Source organism: Piliocolobus tephrosceles, chromosome 8, assembly GCF_002776525.5.
Source record: "Piliocolobus tephrosceles isolate RC106 chromosome 8, ASM277652v3, whole genome shotgun sequence".
Classification (NCBI taxonomy): domain Eukaryota; kingdom Metazoa; phylum Chordata; class Mammalia; order Primates; family Cercopithecidae; genus Piliocolobus; species Piliocolobus tephrosceles.
In genome coordinates this window covers 59,134,917-59,154,775 of record NC_045441.1, presented here as the reverse complement: position 1 = coordinate 59,154,775, position 19,859 = coordinate 59,134,917, and the positions used below count along the sequence as shown (strand labels likewise).

At 39.9% G+C, this 19,859-nt stretch overlaps 1 protein-coding gene across 1 annotated transcript in view; it reads left to right on the top strand.

The window, feature by feature from the left end:
- The window catches only part of DNAH11 (dynein axonemal heavy chain 11), a 371,689-nt gene that overhangs the window by 249,124 nt on the left and 102,706 nt on the right, over positions 1-19,859 (top strand). The window contains exons 62-63 of the mRNA XM_031935967.1: positions 7,894-8,032; positions 14,254-14,420. Of these exons, the coding sequence (XP_031791827.1) occupies positions 7,894-8,032; positions 14,254-14,420 (306 nt within the window). The remainder of the gene's footprint in view (positions 1-7,893; positions 8,033-14,253; positions 14,421-19,859) is intronic.

Genomic DNA, 19,859 nt, shown 5'->3' with positions numbered 1-19,859 from the left:
AGTCATTTACTATGCTCTGATTTTTCTTATTTCTTTCCTTCTAAAAATTTTGGGTTTGATTTGTTCTTGCTATTTTAGTTCCTTGAGGTGTATCATTAGGTTTGTTATTTTAATGTTTTAATTTTTCTATGTAGGCATTTGATGTATTGCTGTAAACTTCTCTCTTAGTATTGCTTTTGCTGTATTCCATAGACTGAATATGTTGGGTTTCCATATTAATTTGTCTCAAAAACTTTTTAAATTTCCTTCTTAATGTTATTGACCCACTGAGTAGGAGCATGTTTAACTTTCCTGTGTTCGTATAGTTGCCAAAGTTCCTCTTGTTATTGATTTCTAGTTTTATTCCATTGTGATCAGAAAAGGTACTTGATATGATTTTTACTTTTTTGAATTTGTTGAGACTTGTTTTGTGGGCTAATATGTGGTCAGTTCTGGAGAATGTTCCATGTGCTGATGAAAAGAATTTGTCAGGCCGCGCAGTGGCTCACACCTATAATCCCAGCACTTTGGGAGACTGAGGTGGGCAGATCACGTGGTCAGGAGATAGAGACCATCCTGGCCAACGTGGTGAAACCCCATCTCTACTAAAAATACAAAAATTAGCTAGGCATGGTGGCACATGCTTGTAGTCCCAGCTACTCAGGAGGCTGAGGCAGGAGAATTGCTTGAAGCCAGGAGGCAGAGGCTGCAGTGAGTCGAGATCATGCCATTGCACACCAGCCTGGGTGACAGAGTGAGACTCTGTCTCAAAAAAAGAATTTGTATTCTGCAGCTGTTCAATGAAATGTTCTATAAATGTCATTTAGACATATGTGGTCTAGTGTTTAGTTTATCATTAATGTTTCTTTGTTGATTTCATGTCTGGATGATCTGTCTATTAGTGAGGGTGGGGTGTTGAAGTCCCCTACTATTACTGTATTTCAGTCTATCTCTCCACTTAGATCTGTTCATGTTTACTATATATACTTCTTTCTTTGAACAAGCTTTTTGCATCTTGCTCTTTTCAAACTCCCTCTTGAACTCCAGTGACTGTTAGATGTGCTCTTTTGAGGTCATTCTCTGTAGACATTTGTTCGTTTCATCATTTTTCCTTTTTTCACCTCTACATATTTTCATATAGCCTGTCTTTGAAATTACTGATTCTTTCTTCTGCTTTACTCATTCTGCTCTTTAAAGCCTCAAATTCATTTTTCACTTCAGCAAATGTATTTCTCAGTTCCAGGATTTCTGTTTGATTTTTTAAAAATTATTTCAGTCTCTTAAACTTCTGATAAATTTATGAATTGCTTTTTTGTATTATCTTGGAGTCGGCTGAGTTTTCTTAAACTACTATTTTGAATTATTGATCTGAGAGCTCCCATATCATCATCCCATTGGAGTTGGTCATTCACTCCTTGCTTTGTTTGGAGAGGTCATGGCTTCCTGTTTGCTGCTGTTTCTTGTGGACATACATCTATGGCTTTACACTGAAGGATCAGTTATTTATGCCAGTTATTGCTGACTGGCTTATTTTGGTCTTTCTAGAGTATGTTTGCTTAGAGGTTATTTGCATTTGCCTGTTGAGTTCCTTAATTCTAGATCACTGCTTCCTTTTCAGCACTATATGGAACATTAAGCCCAGGTTTGCCTTGACTCTTAGAAATGCTCGAAGTACTGACCATCCTAAATTGAGGGTAAGGGGCCCCCCAAAAATACTCTGACTTTGTGGAAAAGCTAGCTAGGGGCTTTGTGCCCAGAAGACCCATGGAGTGTGCCTCATACAGTGTGGTGCTGTTGAAAAGCTACTCTGATTTGGCATCTCCTTTGGCTGAGATAAAGAGCAGAGTTTCATGGGTTGCAGTTGCTAGTCTCACCTTCCCTCTTTATCACTAGATGCTTGCAGGGATTTTTGTCTCTATAGACACTTGGAATACTTCCCACGGGTTGAGGTAAAAAGCAGTTTTCCTGCAAGGGAATGTAAGGTGACTGAGTGGGGAAAATGACTGCCCACCTCAGTCTCACTTTCTCCAGTGTAGAAACCATGAGTCTGGGGGGCATTTTCTCCGTGCAGTGCCTGAGTAAATTTGGGTAGGGGCATTGCAAATAGAGACATTCTTTCTTCTGCTGCTCGGAGTTTTTTATTTCTCTGTGGCTCTGGGTAATGTCTCAGCCTCAGATTTGAGTTCTGGGATGTTGCTGGTGATAGTCTTAGCGCTGGATATTTGTTTTGGGTTTTCTGTAGGCGAGAGTGAAGCCAGATTACTTCGACTCTGCCATTTTGGTGATATCCCTCTGTGTTCTCAAATCTTTGCACAACTATTCTGAGGTAAAGGTTAATATTTTTTACATTTAACGTTTAAAAATGTAAAATCCATTCTTTACTCATAGACCACACGAAACCAGATGGCTGCTAGATTTGGTGTGTGGGTCCTGGTACCTAGTACCTAGTGGGTACTGACCTTTGCTGTGTGCTAACACTGAAAGCTATTTGGGATCTGGTACTTTATCATCTGCTAATTCTCGCTGTTCTCCTAGATCAAGCTTGGACTTTAGGGGAACTCCTTGGAGAAAATACTTGATCAGTTTCCCTATTATTCCACACACCCTACACATGAGTTGTACACTTCATCCTAACATGTGAACTTTCATTTCCTTTGTCTTCTACACTGTGAGCTCCTTAAAGTCTTCTAACTTTTTGTGCCTAGCACCTGACACATGAGAGGAACTCAAAAACTATTAGTTAAATTGACAAACAGAACCATATTTTATATTTCAACTAAAAGGTTTATTCTAGTTGAAGGACTCACTTTCCTTTTAACAGTCAACAAACATTTTGTAACACTGGACTAGGCATTGGAGTCTGGGGGACACAGAAGGCTCAGTCCCTGCTCTGAAAAATCTTACAGATTTACTAAATGCTGTTTAATTTGCCAAGTGCTGCCAAGGGAGGTTGCACTGGCTGCCACTGGAGCGCAAAGAATGGCATTGGTCAGTTCTGCAGGTGAGGATGTGGTTGGGTGCTCAGGAAAGGTTTGGAGAAGCAGTTTCCTCTTGAATCAAGTCTTAAAAGATGAATAGGTTTTCACCCAGAAGATAAGGAAAGGGTATTTCAAGAAAGAGGGTCTTGTGTCCTGTGGACAATAAGTACCTCAACATGGCTGAAGAGTAGAGTATAAATGTCACTGTGTGGGGTCACTTGTGGTGAAAAATGAGGCAGGGACATGATCACACAGGAAATTGCAAGGGGTTGGTTAAGAAGTAAGTGTTTGTCCTGTGGGCCAGAATATACTAAGCTCCCTAATATTGAAGACTCTTAATGCCAAAAAAAAGTCCCAGACAGTCATGAATAGTAGTTATATTTTCTTTTAACCATGTTACAGACAATAACTAAGGCAAACGTAGATTCAGTGAGCCCTAGCAGAATAAACTAGCCCCAGTAGGGATCTGTGAGCCGTATGTGAGTACTGCCGCTGTCAGACAGGGAGCGCAATTGAAGAACCGCAGTTGGGGGCAGGAGGGATAAACTGATCACATTTACCTTTTGGAAAGATAACTCTGGGCCAGCAAACAAAGGGGAAGAGACTGGAGGCAGAATGAACATGGGTGAGGGAAGCAGAATGAAAACAAAGTCAAAGAGAGAAACTTGGGTTACAAACAGTTTATAAAATGGATACAGAATGATGATATCTGAAAGAGCAAGAAGAAGAGATGGTTAGGAAGGTGAATGAGGAGCCAGGAGAGATTGTTGTCATGGGGGCCAAGGGAGGGAAGGGAACCATCACCTGGAACAAACAGTAAAGAGGGCAGATACCACAGTGCATCTGAGCACAGGCTGTGGGGCCAAACATCACGTGTCACATCTTAGCCCAGTACTTCCCGTCTGTGTGAGCTTGAGTTACTTTTTTGCCTTATTGACGCTCTAATTTCCTCACCTATAAAATGAAAAAATCTCTCTGAGACTTAGCGAACTGATCAAATGCATTAACACATGGAAAATACTTAGAATAGTGCTGGGTGCTTGCTAGAGGATCAGTAACTGTTAGTTGTTATTGTTTGTTTGTTTGTTTGTTTTTCAAACAATGATTAGTAACTTGAGAGAATGAAGCTTGTTTATCAGATTCATAGGTGGTTTGTATCACATATGTTTCAGTAAAATGGTAGGGAAAAACAAAGAAAAAAGTGATAGGAATAACAGTCAGATTAAAATAGATGAAGGAGAGAACGGGTGGTGAGAAAAGAAAAACAGCAAGAATAGAGTTTTCTATGGAGAAAAATTTTTTGAAAACAAGGAGAAAGGTACAAGCAATATTAAGACCCATCAGAAAATATTTTGGAAACCTAATCATATTTATTTTAAAGTAAAATCATCTTGATGATTATATATTTGCTTTGAACTTTTTTTTTTCCTTTTGAGACAGAGTTTCGTTCTTGTTGCCTAGGCTGGAGTGCAGTGGCGCATTCTCAGCTCATTACAACCTCCACCTCCCAGGTTCAAAAGTTATGTTTTCATTCAATGAAAAAATGAACCAGAGTGAATTTGTATTCCATTTGAAATAAACTCCAGTGATATTTGCAGACCAAGCTAACTTCACATGTGCTTGCTGAATGTGCTGTGCCGTATTTTACATGCATTAACACACATTTGATTCCATAGCACACCTACCTATGAAGTAGGTATTAGTAGCAGTAGTCCCATTTTACAAATAAGAAAATATAAAGCTCACATAAAGTGAACAGTGAGCCCACACCACCAGGATCAGTAAGAGGTAGAGGAACTAAAACCAAGACATACATACATACATTCATTCATTCACTCATTCGTTCATTCATTCATTCATTCATTCATTCATTCATTCATTCATTCATTTGAGACAGTCTCATTCCATCATCCAGGTTGGAGTGCAGTGGCACGATCTCAGCTCACTACAACCTTGACCCCTAGGTTCAAGCAATTCTTGTGCCTCAGCCTCCTGGGTAGCTGGACTGCAGGCATGCGCCCCCACACCAGGCTAATTTTTTGTATTTTTAGTACAGATGGAGTCTCACCCTGCTGGCCAAGCTGATCTTGAAGTCCTGACCTCAGGTGATCCACCCACTTCAGCCTCCCAAAAAGTGCTAGGATTATAGGTGTGAGCCACCGTATCTGGCAGAACCAAGACATTTTTAAACTCAAAGCTGGATACTGTTAACTATATAGTATACCATGAGTGATCTGACTGGGAAGCCTGGACGTGTTTGCTCTGTCTCTTCACAACTGGACCTTCTCAAACATCTATTTTGTTAAATGCCTTCCATTAAATTGGTCCAGGACTCAGAAGGTTTGGGTTCATAGCCTTGTTTTTTTTTTCACTCACTAGCTAGTGAAACTATAGCAAATCACTCAGCTGATTTTTGTCTCAGTTTCCTCTCCTGCAAGTTATATAAGGCATTGTCTGCTTTATTCACCTTCATTCTCCAGCAAGCATAGAGCAGAGCTTTTCAGCGGCTGTATGACATGCAGCACCTCAACAGATTGAACGCAATAGCAGGTATAAGAATCTGACAGTCTTCTGTTAAATAAGACATTAAAATTAGGTTCACAAAACTCTAAATTCCATTTTTCATTAATTTTGTTTGGGTAATATTGTTATTTTTAATAAAATTATGCTAATATATGGTGAGTTTATTCATATTCTTAAATTAATTTTTAAATTTTTGTCAGTTTTAACTTCTAATACCATAAATATTACTTGATATCATCTATATGAACCAGTGCCCTGTAGGGGTCTGAATGTAAAAGAGTTTTGAGACCAAAAATTTTAAGAACCATTGCCTTCCACTGTCCTAGGTATTATTCTATGAATCATCAAAATTAATCCTCAAAAAATCACCCCTTTGAGCTAGGTAACGTTATTAATTCCATTTTTAAGATACTGAAGTTGAAGCATAGAGAAGGTAAATAAATAGCCCCAACTTGATACTGCTTAGCTGGTAGCAGCATTCAAATATCAACCCACAGAGTCTGATACTAGAGCTTTCATGTGCTTCTGTGTTTGGTAAAACTGTAAGTACCCTTAATAACCCAAAATAGACCTGTAATATTTTTATTTCAATCTTCTTTTTTCTTTCTTTTTTTTTTTTTTTTTTTTTTTTTTTTGAGACGGGATCTTGCTCTTGTTTCCCAGGCTGCAGTGCTATGGCTCGATCTTGGCTCACTGCAACCTCTGCCTCCCAGGCTCAAGCGATTCTCCTGCCTCAGCCTCCAGAGTAGCTGGGATTACAGGTGCCCACCACCACGCCCGGCTAATTTTTGTATTTTTAGTAGAGATGGGGTTTCACCATGTTGACCAGGCTGGTCTCGAACTTCTGACTTTGTGATCCGCCCACCTCAGCCTCCCAAAGTGCTGGGATTACAAGCATGAGCCACCACACCCTGCCATATTTCAAACTTATTTCTAACTGGCGATGTATAATATCTCCATCAATTCTCATAAATTTGATGCTATTTTACATATTAATCTTAAATTTGATGTATATACATATTTATGTGTATATATACTGCTTTAGCAATATAAAGTAATGGTGAAATAACTGGGTCATCGACAAATATAGTCTCTAAATTATTAATAGGTTATATTCTGCAAGTTTTCTTGTTAAAGTTTCTAGGAACTTTGCATGCATCTACAAAAGCAGTGTTATAAATCTTATTAGGTTTGTTGGAACTTAATATGCTAGCAAGATACCATAGTCAGGAGTCTCACAAGCATTTGACATCTCAATCAAGACTTTCTGGCTGTAAGTGATACAAACTCATTCAAAACACCTTAGCCAAAAAGGACACAAAGACAAACTCCTGGATAAAAGGTGACCGGGGCCCCAAGAGATCTAGGAAACAAGAAGCTGCCATGAACTTCTCTTGGAGTCTCTAGGGCTGTGTGACTTCTCATCTTGCTTCTCTTTGTATGTCCCTTTCATCCTTTTCTCTTTCTCCACAATGGTTTTCTCTATTTTTTCTGTGCCCTGGTGGAAGGTATTCCCTCTTTAAATGAAGCCCTCTGATTCACACATCCTCCAAGGTCTTTCAATGCTAAAGACAATGGATTATCTCTGAGTTTCAATTCCTACCTCCAGAAGAGAAAAATGTGGGCCAGGCTCAGTGGCTCACACCTGTAATCCCAGCACTTTGGGAGGCCGAGGTGGGTGGATCACTCGAGGCCAGGAATTCAAGACCAGCCTGGCCAACATGGCGAAACCTCGTCTCCACTAAATCTACAAAAATTAGCTGGGCGTGGTGGTGCACACCTGTAATTCCAGCTACTCAGGAGGCTGAGGCACAGGAATCGCTTGAACCTGGGGGGCAGAGGTTGCAGTGAGCTGAGATTGCACCACTGCACTCAGCCTGGACAACAGAGCAATACTCATTCCAAAAAAAAAAAAAAAAGAAAAAAATCTGATTGGCCTAGCCGGGTCTAAAGGGCTTAGTAATTAACACCCCTCTTCACTGCCTGAATTATGAACCCAAAGAGAACAGAATCAGGTGGAGAAACCAAACAAGTCACTCTTGTCTTTAATAAAGCTGGTATTGGAGGATGAGGCTTAGGTGCAAGAAGAGCAGAGGGGAATGATAGTGCACCTACAGCATATTTGCATCTTCAGGGCGCATCCATTCACCCCAGTGGCTCCTTGCATTCTGCCCAGTGGAGATGAAAGGGAAGAAGACCACATCGTGAGCTGTTAGTTTATAGTGGCACTGATGTGTTTATTTCATTATATCCTTCTTTTCCTTCTTCCCTAAAGTACGTATGGTAAAGGGACAAAGGTTAATGGGAGGAAGAGGTTTGTCCATTTACCTTACAGTAACAGATGTTTTAAGATGATTGTAATCTCTCTGTTTTAACTAAAAATGACTGAAAAGTTAATTCAATTCTGATTCAGGATCTGGATCGAAATCTGAGCAGACTCACAGCATCATTTGAAAAAGCAACAGCTGAGAAAGTCCGGTGTCAAGAAGAGGTGAACCAAACCGACAAAACCATCAAATTAGCTAATAGACTTGTCAAGGAACTTGAGGCAAGTTAAACCTTTTCTTCCAAACATTCTAACTAAAATATTCAGATCTGCTCGTGGGAATTTTATTATTTGCCACCAATAATAACTAAATAGACATGCAATTAACAACAAAGGATAATATTTAAAAATCACTCATACTGTGGCTCTAACTCACCAGAAGGAAGAAATGATCAAGTACATATCTTTTAATATATAGTCCTGAACTCAGTGTGCCATCAGTCTGATCTCCAATGAAAACAGGGAAGACATATACTTTATCAGAAGTTAGTGGTCTTGTATCCACTTTAAGACAATGGAGTACATCAGTTGTGGGTGGGTTATGTATGTATTTTTTCTACTTTCTCCCTTCCTTCCTTCCTTTCTTACCACATTGTGACAAAGTCCTTTAAAAACAAAAATAAAGCATGGTTTTCTTGAAACAGCTTATAAAACTCAGAATGGCTGCTAGATAATTGTGAAATTGAACTGTTTGTTGTCTGATCCTTGCCATTGAATTCTACCAGAAAATGATTTCTTTCAAGTTAAACCTGGTTGGCTTATGGTTTTGTTGTTACATCTTTTTATAGGTGACTGACATGCTAATGTTAATAGGTATTCCATTAGGTAAAGGTTTTTTATAATTCTTATTAACATTCTCTTGCTTGAACGTGAGTGGTAGAGGAACATATGTTCTGTGACATCAGTGTTCACAGATTGTGTTTGCTCTACAATGTGGCATTCAACAGTTCTGGGGAAATCACTGAACATCTTCAACTTTGTTTTCTTGTGTCTAAAACAGGGATGTGGATAATGTTTCCCTTACAAGGTTGTGATGATGCTCAAAAGACATAATGTATGTTCAAGTATTTCCTAACAAAAGTCAAAGAGATAAATAACCAAATTTTAAAATAAGAAAAGGATGTGAATAGACATTTTGCCATAAAAGATACGCAGAGAGCACATGAAAAGATGCTCAATCCCATTAGCCATTAGGGAAATGCAGATTAAAACCACAACAATCAGATACCACTTCATAACCACCAGGATGACTGTAATAAAAAATATGGACAGTAATAGTATTGGCAAATGATATGGAGAAATGTTGATTGGAATGTGAAATCGTTCCGCCTCTTTGGAAAACAATTCTGCAGTTCTTCAAAACATTAAACATAAAGTTAGCATGTGATGCAGTCATCTACTCATAGGTATATACCCCAAATAAATGAAAATAAACGTCCATTAAAAAGCTCATATGCAAATGTTCATGGCAGTATTATTCATAATAGCTAAAAATAGAAACTCAAATGTCCATTAATTGATAAATGGATACATAAAATGTTTATCCATATAATGTAATAGTATGCATCTATAAAAATGAATATTGAGTTATGCTACAATGTATGAGTCTTGAAAATATCATGCTAAGAGAAAGAAGCCAGACACAAAAGGTCACATATGACATGATATGTGATATCATATATCATACAGAGGCACATTCTACCTGTGTACGAAATGTCCAGAACAGGCTAATTTATAGACGCAAAATAGACTAATGGTTGCCAGAGGCTGGACAAAGGTGTGGGGTTTGGGGAGTGACTACTACTGGATACACGGTTTGTCTTTGGGGTGAGGGAAATGTACTAAAATGAGCTAGAGGAGATAATTGTGCAAGTTTATATAGATAGTAAAAACCACTCTACTGTATATTTTAAAGGGTGAATTTCATGGTATGTGAATTATATCTCAATAAAGTAGTTACTTTTTGTATAAAGTCTATAACTGCACTATTAGAAAGTATATAAAATACATAACTAAAAAGTAGTAGCAGTGTATAATTAAAAAGTATACAACTGTATTATTAGAAATGCCTTTAGCTGACAAACGTATAACTGCACTAAAATATGTAACTGCACTATTAGAAAATGCATTTGGCTGGAGGTGATATCTAACTTTTACAGTGGCTCAAACAAATGGGAGCTTATTTTTCACATATTACAGAAAATGCTAAGGCTAAACCATTATCAGTGTTGATCCAGATGATTAGTGACCAGCCACCTAGGCTCTTTGTTGCCCTCTGCCTCTCCACACTTAGCAAGTGGTCATTCACCCTCATGCATTTTGCCTCATGATCTCAAGACAGTTGCTACACCTTCAGATTCAGAGAGACAACAGAGAAAGGGAACAATCTATATCAGCTGGGGTTTTCTCCTTTTATGAGAAAATCTTATGTTTTTCTGGAAATGTCTCTGACAGACCCCCACTTAAGTTTCTTTAGTCAGAACTAGATAAACTCTTAACTCCACCCCACACCTCCTGCCCCCCCCAAAAAAAAAGTGTCTGGAAAAGGGGGAATGGGGCTATCATCATTGGCTTAGCAAGTCACCGTTCATCTCATGGAACTGGGCGCATTACCATACTATTCAGATTCAGGGTTCTCTTAGCAAGAAAGGGGGAAACATGTTTTAGGATAGCTAGGTGATAGCCTCATTTCTTGTAGTAGTTTTTTTTTTTTTTTTTTGAGAAGGAGTCTCGCTCTGTCACCCAGGCTGGAGTGCAGTGGCGCGATCTCGGCTCACCCTGCCTCCTAGGTTCATGCCATTCTCCTGCCTCAGCCTCCCGAGTAGCTGGGACTACAGGCACCCACCACCATGCCCAGCTAATTTTTTTATATTTTTAATAGAGCAGGGTTTCACCGTGTTAGCCAGGATGATCTCGATCTGCCCACCTCAGCCTCCGAAAGTGCTAGGATTACAGGTGTGAGCCACCACACCCAGCCTATAGTAGATTTTTAAAACCCTAAATTATTACCACAAATTTAATTCACCACAAGTTGAAATACACTCTCTCTCTGAAATGCATAGTTCCTTATGCAGAAACTCATAATTCACCCGGCAAATCCCCTCTCCATTCCATCTCAGTAACTGCAATTCTGTTCTTCCAGTTTTTCTGGCCCAAAGCTTTTGAATCACCCGTGACTCTTTCTGACATCCAGTCCATCAGCATATTCTGTTGACTCTGCTTTTCAGGTTCATTCCAAATCCCAGCACTTCGCATTCTCTTCACCTCACCATGCTGGTCCAGGCTGCTGGCGTCTCTCCCCTAGGGTGCCTCTGCAGGCCCCACCATTACCTCCTAAAGCTTATTTCCCTCATTGCAGCCGGGTGATATTTTACAAACTTAAGTACATTCCCATCACCCCTTCACTCAGAACTCCCCGATAACTAATTAATCACTCAAAGTCCAGTCTAAAGGCTTTACTGACCTACTAGGCCCTACATGATGATCTGTCTCCTGGATACCCCCCGTCCTCACCTCTGCCTCTTCTCTCTTGCCCTGTCTTCACTGGCCTTCTGTCTCTCCCTCATACTTCCAGGCACTCTCCTTCTTTGTGCCTTAGCCTTTCCCAGACAATCACATCACTGGCTCTTTGTCAGGTTCTGCTGAAAGTTCTCATTATCAATTGGTTTTCTCTGACTTCCCCACATTAAAGAGCCTTCATCCAACACACATGAGTCCCCCCTACTCATTCACACACACACATACAAGCACACATACGCATCTCTATTTTCTCCACTTGCTCTGTTACCATTTTTTGATAGCATTTATTGCATGAACATAGTTGCACATGTATGCATAGGCACAAATACTTTTTTTGGTCTTTTTTATCCCCAACTGAAATATGAGCTTCTCAAGAACGGGAAACTTCACCTTTTTTTGTGCACTGCTTGATCCCAAGCATATAGAATAGTCCCGGCGTGTCATCAGCATCACTAGATATTTACTGAATGAATACATTAATAAATGGGTGAGTTTTGGGAGCCTCCTGTATTAAAATTCTGGAGCCTTTTGAAGACTTGCTTTTCTTAGGTGAGTTGAGAAATTTCACCAGTACTAGTACTTGAAACTACTGCCATTTAAAGTGGTAAGATTTAAGCAGTGTGAAGAGTTCACCATTTCTGAGGTACCTGAGAAAAAGTGTCATATAATTAGACTGTTTTCCTGGACTAGTTACAGAATGTCTGAAAGTTTTATCAAGGGGAAAGCAGGTCCTACCATGTGTCTCTAACATATAGCATTATTTCCAAAGGCTTTACTTACTCATGATGATTTAGACAAGGAAAGGAAAAGAAGATTGTAGTATGTTAACTAAGAAAAAAAAAATATTTTTAAAGGATTAATTGAAGATGTCAGATCTTTTTCTTTCAGGATACATTCTTTCTGACTAGAACAGGAGACAGTTAACTTCTGAAAAACATCAAGACTGATGATTTTGTCTATATAGCATTGACCTGGAAGCTCAGCCATTCAGACTAATAAATCAGGCAATTTATATTTAATCATTAACTAACTCCTGAGTTGAGCAGCTGTTCAAAATTAGAAATGGGTCACCCCAGCCAGGATGACATTACAGGCAATCTATAATGCATTAGAATAAAATTATAGTAATTTTTAACTGTCTAGAAATTTATTACAGAACACGTTCCAACTCTTAAACCCTTGTTAGCCAATGTCAGTAATGATTTATGTTGCGTGGATACTATAGCAAAATTATTGATGATTTTGATAGCCAATAAGTCTATGTTTAGTAAATCTTCAAATTTCAAAGCTGTTTTGGAGAATGAGGTGGGTACATTTTATTGTTTATCCTTTACAAACCAAAAACAACAAAGATGGAGGGTAGGTGAATGAGCGATTCCTCCTGAAAATTAATGGATATGTTGTCTGTGGCTGAGGAAGGAAAGTAATAAATTCTGTAGAGGGCTAGAGAGCTGAAGTTCCTTAGTGTTTAATTATATAGTTAACTTGGGGTGATCTTTATCAAGCAAAGCAAGGAGATGATCTTGAAACCACTTTGATAACCATTTTCACATGCTAATTTCATGACCTCCGACCTCAGTGTTGTAGATATTAAGATGGCTTGCAGGGAACTGGCATTCCAATCCATTATGACATCATTTTTGTTTTCTGTGGTCAATCTACTTTCATGGGGAAAGCAAAATTCCATAGGGTGCCTCTTTGCTTGTACTAACAAATTGCTGATTTCTTTTCAGGTTCCATTAATCTGCATGTTCTTAAAATGTTGTATTTTTAGCGTACCTTGAAACAAAATAAATTAGTGAACTACCCTGCAGTTCAGTCAATCCATACATATTTATTGCAGTTTTATTCAAATCCAATATTAAGGGCTTCACATACTTAACCTGTAAATCAGATTTTAAATGGCCATCCAACTAGATATAAGGACTTCAACAGTGTTCTTGGAGAGTGTTGTGAAGTCCTGATTTCCACCTTTTTACATAGATCATAGTTTCCTCCACTGATTTAATGATTATATTAGAAAACTAACCTGATTTTAGTAACTACCAATGCTACTCTTTCATTAGTAGAATCCAGGATAGATGGCTATTTCGGCTTTATGTTTTAACTAATTAAGAAGAGTTGTGTTTGTCATTTCCCTTTGTCTGTAATCAGACCATTGCCAGCATGTTAAAAATAGGTAAGTAAATAAAAACTTTGACTAGGGCAATGTAGTGGGAAGAATGGAGAGCAGCCAGGCTGATATTAAAAATCCTGATATCAGGCCAGGTGTGGTGGCTCACGCTTGAATCCCAACACTTTGGGAGGCCAAGGCAGGTGGATTGCTTGAGCTCATGAGTGTGAGACCAGCCTGGGCAACATGGCGAAGCCCCATCTCTACAAAAAAATACAAAAATTTGCCAGGCATGGTGACGCATGCCTATGGTCCCAGCTACTTGAGAGGCTGAAGTGAGAAGATGGCTTGAGCCCAGGAGGTAGAAGTTGCCACGAGCTGAGATGGTGCTACGGCATTCCATCATGGGCGATAGAACCAGACCTTGTCAAATAAATAAGTAATCCTAACATCACTCATTCTTGGCCACAGCTCTTGGTCATCCTCCACTCCCAGAGGGACAGGGGAGAGACTGTCAGCCTTTCAAGAAGGACCTCAATCATAATGGAAGAGTTGGGATGTCCAGTGAGAAGAGATGTTAAAGAACTAATGTCACTTTGTGATAAACTCCACTGAGGAGAGTATGAGAACTCCATCATAATGATGGGTTTCAAACACATGAGAGATTATAATAGTCACACCAAACCATTACACTCTTTTCCTTCTAGTGACTGTGTGGAAGGACATAAACTGTGCCATGAGGTAATTGCATTAAGCATTTGTGGAGTTGACGTTCACCCTGCAATTACAGCTGAGTAATTTCATCTTTCAGTCAGAGAAGATTCGCTGGGGTCAATCCATTAAGTCCTTTGAAGCTCAAGAGAAGACACTCTGTGGAGATGTTCTTCTCACGGCAGCATTTGTGTCTTATGTCGGACCCTTTACAAAGCAGTATCGCCAGGAGCTGGTGCACTGCGAGTGGGTTCCCTTTCTTCAACAGAAGGTAAGTTCAATTCCTTACCTTGCGAACAGGTAGAAAGATCATATTGAGATTTCAGTAGTAAAACCCACGTATATGCCAGGCACTTTTGGACCTCTGTAACGAAAACTGACCAGAAACTCCACGGTGAAGGTGTGTCTTATGTGCTGCAGGTTTTCTTATTTTTACAAAATTCATATTTCATTATTTTAAAAATGTTTTCATTGATATATAATACTCATATGTCTTTCGGGGTAATGTGACAGTTTGATACCTGTATACAATGTGTAATGGTCAAGTCAGGGTACATAAGATATCTATCACCTTAAACATTTATTTTTTTCTCTGTGTTAGGAACACTATAATTCTTCCTTTCTAGCTATTTGAAATACACAATAAATTATGAACTACGATTTCCCTACTGTGCTATTGAATACTGGCACTTACTTCTTCTGTATTTTTGTACCCAGTAACCAACTTCTCTGCATCCCCTCTCCCCCATTTCCCTCCCTCTAGTTCTCTGGTAACCATCATTCTACTCTCTACCTCCATAAGATCCACTTTTTTAGCTCCCACATGTGAGTAAGAACACACGATATTTATCTTTTTGTGCCTGGCTCATTTCACTTACATAAAGTCCTCCAGTTCCATTCATGTGGCTGGAAATGACAGGGTTTTATTGTTTCTATGGCTGAATAGTATTCCATTGTGCATGTATATCACATTTTCTTTATCTGCCCATCTGTTGATGAACGCTTAAGTTGATTCCGTGTCTTGGCTCTTGTGAATAGTGATGCAGTAAACATAGGAGTGCAGATATCTCTTTGACATACTGATTTCCTTTCTTTGGGGTATATGCTCAGCAACTGGATTGCTGAATCATATGGTAGTTATTTATTTGTTTTAGGAACCTCCATACTGTTTTCTGTAGTGGCTATATTAATTTAAATTTCCATCAGCAGTACAAAAGCTTTCCCTTTTCTCTACATCCCCACCAGCGTTTAATATTTTCTGTCTTTTTAATAATAGCCATTCTAACTGAGGTGAAATGATATCATATTGTGGTTTGGATTTACATTTCCCTGATAACTCGGTGATGTTGAGCATTTCACACGTTACCTATTGGCCATTTGTACATCTTCTTCTGAGACAAATATCTATTCAAGTCCTTTGACCATTTTACAATCAAGTTTTTTGCTTTTCTTTGCTACTGAGTTGTTTGAGTTCTTATGTATTCTGGTTATTGGTGCCTTTTTGGGTGAATAGTTTGTAAGTATTTTCTTCTATTCTCTAGATTATCTTTTCACTCTGTTGGTTGTTTCCTTTGCTAGGCAGAAGCCTTTTAGCTTGATACGATCCCATTTTTGCGTTTGTTTGAGGTCTTACCCAAAAAATCTTTGCCCAGATGTCCTGAAGCATTTTCCCAATTTTTCCTATAGAAGTTTTATAGTTTCAGGTGTTACATTTCAGTCTTTAATACACTTTGATTTGATTTTCTGTTTTTGTTTTGCTTTTTGTTTGTTTCATTTTGTTTTTTTGAGATGGAGTTTCCCTCTTGTTGCCCAGGCTAGAGTGCAATGGTGCGGTCTCGGCCCACTGCAACCTCCGCCCCCGAGGTTCAAGCGATTCTACTGCCTCAGCCTCCCAAATAGCTGGGATTACAGGCACCTGCCACCACACCCAGCTAATTTTTTTGTATTTTTAGTAGAGATGGGGTTTTACCATTTGCCCAGGCTGGTCTCAAACCCTGACCTGAGGTGATCCACCAGCCTCAGCCTCCCAAAATGCTGGAATTACGGGTGTGAGCCACTACACCTGGCCTGATTTGATTTTTGCTTATGATGAAAGATGGAAATAGTTTTTCTTATTTTAGTGATGGTTTCAACAAGAACATAAAAATTAATTATGTAAACTACAGAGTTATAGTTGGAAAAGTGCTTTAAACAGAAGTGATAACTGAAATCAAACTCAGATCATCATGTTATTGAATAGCATGAAACTTTTGTTTTCTTACTAATATTATAGGTTATTTGTTAGAGATTTTAAAAGGCTACTTTCAGACTTAAAGTGTAGCATTTTGTATGTAAGTATAAAGTAGCTTACCCTAAATTTGAAAATTCAAACCCATAAGTCAAGTGAAATAATAGATTTGCACAATGTAAAATCATCTAGTTTAAGATACTCCTTGTACAAATGAGAAAACAGACAGACAAATGATTCCACTTCAGTCATAGAGAGTAGAAAATCAGACCTCCTGATTTCCAGGACTCTATTTTCTATACAACACTGTCATCTCAATTGATTAAAACAGATTCTTAGTTTATGTATCTAGCCCTTTCTGGGGTATGGAGACAAAGATGGACATGGGTACAGATATTAATAGAAAATTGAAGCAGACACACCTGCTAGTCTCTGTTACTTCAGGGAAGTAGGAAAATGCAATGCAAGCTGGCCAAACCAAAGAAAATTGAAATTAGAAGAACAGCTTTGAGGAGAGTGGTAAAAATATCAAAAATACCTGTGAAGGGCAACAGGGGAGTAGATGGTAAGAGTCGCCACACAGCTTTAAGAAACCCAAGATGTATTTGGACAAGATGAGTTTATAGTCACAGTAATAAAGTTTTCATCAGCAATATTCAAAGTATAGGAATAAAAAGAGGGGAAAGAGAATGCCAAATCCAGCCAGGTTTATAGGCAGGTAAGCCAGAAAGAAAGGAGGTGAAGAAAGTCTTGCAGTGACTAGCAGAACAGTTAAGGAATGGGAGGAGCACTTTCGGCTGAAAAGAGATGGGAGGTTAGCCAGAAGTTAATGTTAAAATATGGTAAAGTTTCCCAAAACCTTAAACACAGAATTGCCACATGATCCAGAAATTCTACTTATCGGTATATACCCCAAAGAAGTAAAAATAGGAATTCAAACAGATGCTTGCATGCCATTGTTTATAGCAGAACTATTCACAATAGCCAAAAGATGGAAGTGATTCATGTGTCCATGGACAGAATAGATTTTATCTTGTGTTTACAAGGTATAAACATACAATAGAATGTTATTCAGCCTCAAAAAGGAAGGAAATTCGTACATGCTACAACACGGATGAACCTTGTCAATACTAAGCTAACTGAAATTAGCCAATCACAGCTGGGCCTGGAGGCTAATGCCTGTAATCCCAGCACTTTGAGTGGCCATGGCGGGTGGATCACTTGAGATCAGGAGTTCAAGACCAGCCTGGCCAACAGGGTGAAACCTTGTCTCTACTAAAAATTAGCCAGGCATGGTGGTGGATGCCTGTAATCCAAGCTACTCAAGAGGCTGAGGTGGAAGAATTGCTTAAACCCAGGAGGTGGAAGTTGCAGTGCGCTGAGGTCGCGCCACTGTACTCCAGCCTGGGCGACAGAGTGAGATGCCATCTCAAAAAAAAAATTAATTAATTAAAATAAGCCGGTCACAAAAGGACAAATACTTCCACTTTACAGGGGACCTAGAGCGTTCACATTCATAGAGACAGAAAGTGGAATGGTGGTTACCAGGGGCTGGGAGAGGGAGGAATGGGGAGTTATTGTTTAATACGTATGTTTCAGTTTGGGAAGATGAAAAAGTTCTGGAGATAGATAATGATGATGGTTGTACAACAATGTGAATGTACTTAATGCCACTTGAACTGTACACTTAGAATGGTTAAAATGACAAATTTTATGTTAAGTATATTTTGCCAAAGTAAAACAGTAAATAGGGTAAAGGCCTGGTGTATTCATAGTATTTATTAGAATAAGTGTTATGTTTAAAGATGTGAAAGAGATGTAGACAATCATAAAGAGTTGGGTACAGGAATTTTAGCTTTCAATGATAAAATAATTTCAGATGGTTACAAAGTCTGGGACAACATTTCCCATCAAAAAAGGAGGCACTCTAATACTGCTCCAAAGACATATCACCATCATGGGAGGAGGGGGTATGCATATCGAAAGCCAGGGATGGGAGCGTTGTATAATCTTCCCAGGTGATTCTGATATCATCCCCTTCCTCCCTCAATTCCCCCAGCATGCTGGAGTAGAAAGGAAATACAGTGCTTTAACATGAAAGATGTCAAGGCCAGAGAGGGGATTCGTCATCTCCATGGGCACTGAGGTTGTCAAAGATTGAAAGCAGAACTTGGAAGGGCAAGAAGGACCAATAGCTATATCATTCAAAAGATGAGGAAATAGATCGGAGATTGTATATCTGGAGTCCACGGGTCTTAAAGGTGGCATTTTGACTTAAAGATGGAAGAATCATGATTTGGGTTGACTTACAGGGAAGACAGAGGAATGGCAACTCTTTCCCATACCCACTTTTCAGTAATGGGATTATTAAGAAAATGAACTGTCTGCTGGGTGTGGTGGCTCATGTCTCCCAGTGCTTTGGGAGGCCAAGGCAAGAGGTTCCCTTGAGGCCAGGAGTTTGAGACCAGTCTGGGCTACACAGTGAGACCCTATCTATACAAAAAAAAAAAAAATTTAAACCCAGCCAGGTATGGTGGCAAAGAGGCTGAGGAGGGAGGATCACTTGAGTTCAGGAGTTAGAGGTTACAGCGAGCTTTGATGGTACCACTGAACTCCCGACTGGGTGACAGAGTGAGACCTTATTTTAGAAAGAAAGAAAAAGAGAGAGAGAGAGAGAGGTGGGAAGGGAGGAAAATGAACTCTTTCCACTTGCGAAGGCCCTCAAGTGAAATGAGACTCTAGAACAATGACTCTTGTACCCCACCCCAGCCTCTCATTAAAATCATGTGAGAGAGAAATGTATTGAAATGTATTGATGGGCTGGTTAAGATGGCCGAATAGGAGCAGCTTCAGTCTCCATCTCCCAGCGGGAGCGACGCAGAAGACCGGTGATTTCTGCGTTTTCAGCTGAGGTACTGGGGTCATCTCACTCGGGAGCGCCGGACAATCGGTGCTGGTCGGCTGCTGCAGCCCGACCAGCGAGAGCTGAAGCAGGGCGAGGCATCGCCTCACCTGGGAAGCGCGAGGGGGAAGGGAGTCCCTTTTCCTAGCCAGGGGAACTGAGACACACAATACCTGGAAAATCGGGTAACTCCCACCCCAATACTGCGCTGTAACACCGGCACGCCGGAGATTATATCCCACACCTGGCCGGGAGGGTCCCACGCCCACGGAGCCTCTCTCCTTGCTAACACAGCAGTCTGCGGCAATCTAACCGCAAGGCAGCAGCGAGGCTGGGGGAGGGGCGCCCGCCATCGCTGAGGCTTAAGTAGGTAAATAAAGCCTCTGGGAAGCTCGAACTGGGTGGAGCTCACAGCAGCTCAAGGAAACCTGCCTGTCTCTGTAGACTGCGCCTCTGGGGACAGGGCTCAGCTAAAGGAGTAGAAGCCTGTGAAACGCGAACGACTCTGTCTGACAGCTTTGAAGAGAGTAGTGGATCTCCCAACACGGAGGTTGAGATCTGAGAGGGGGCAGTCTGCCTGC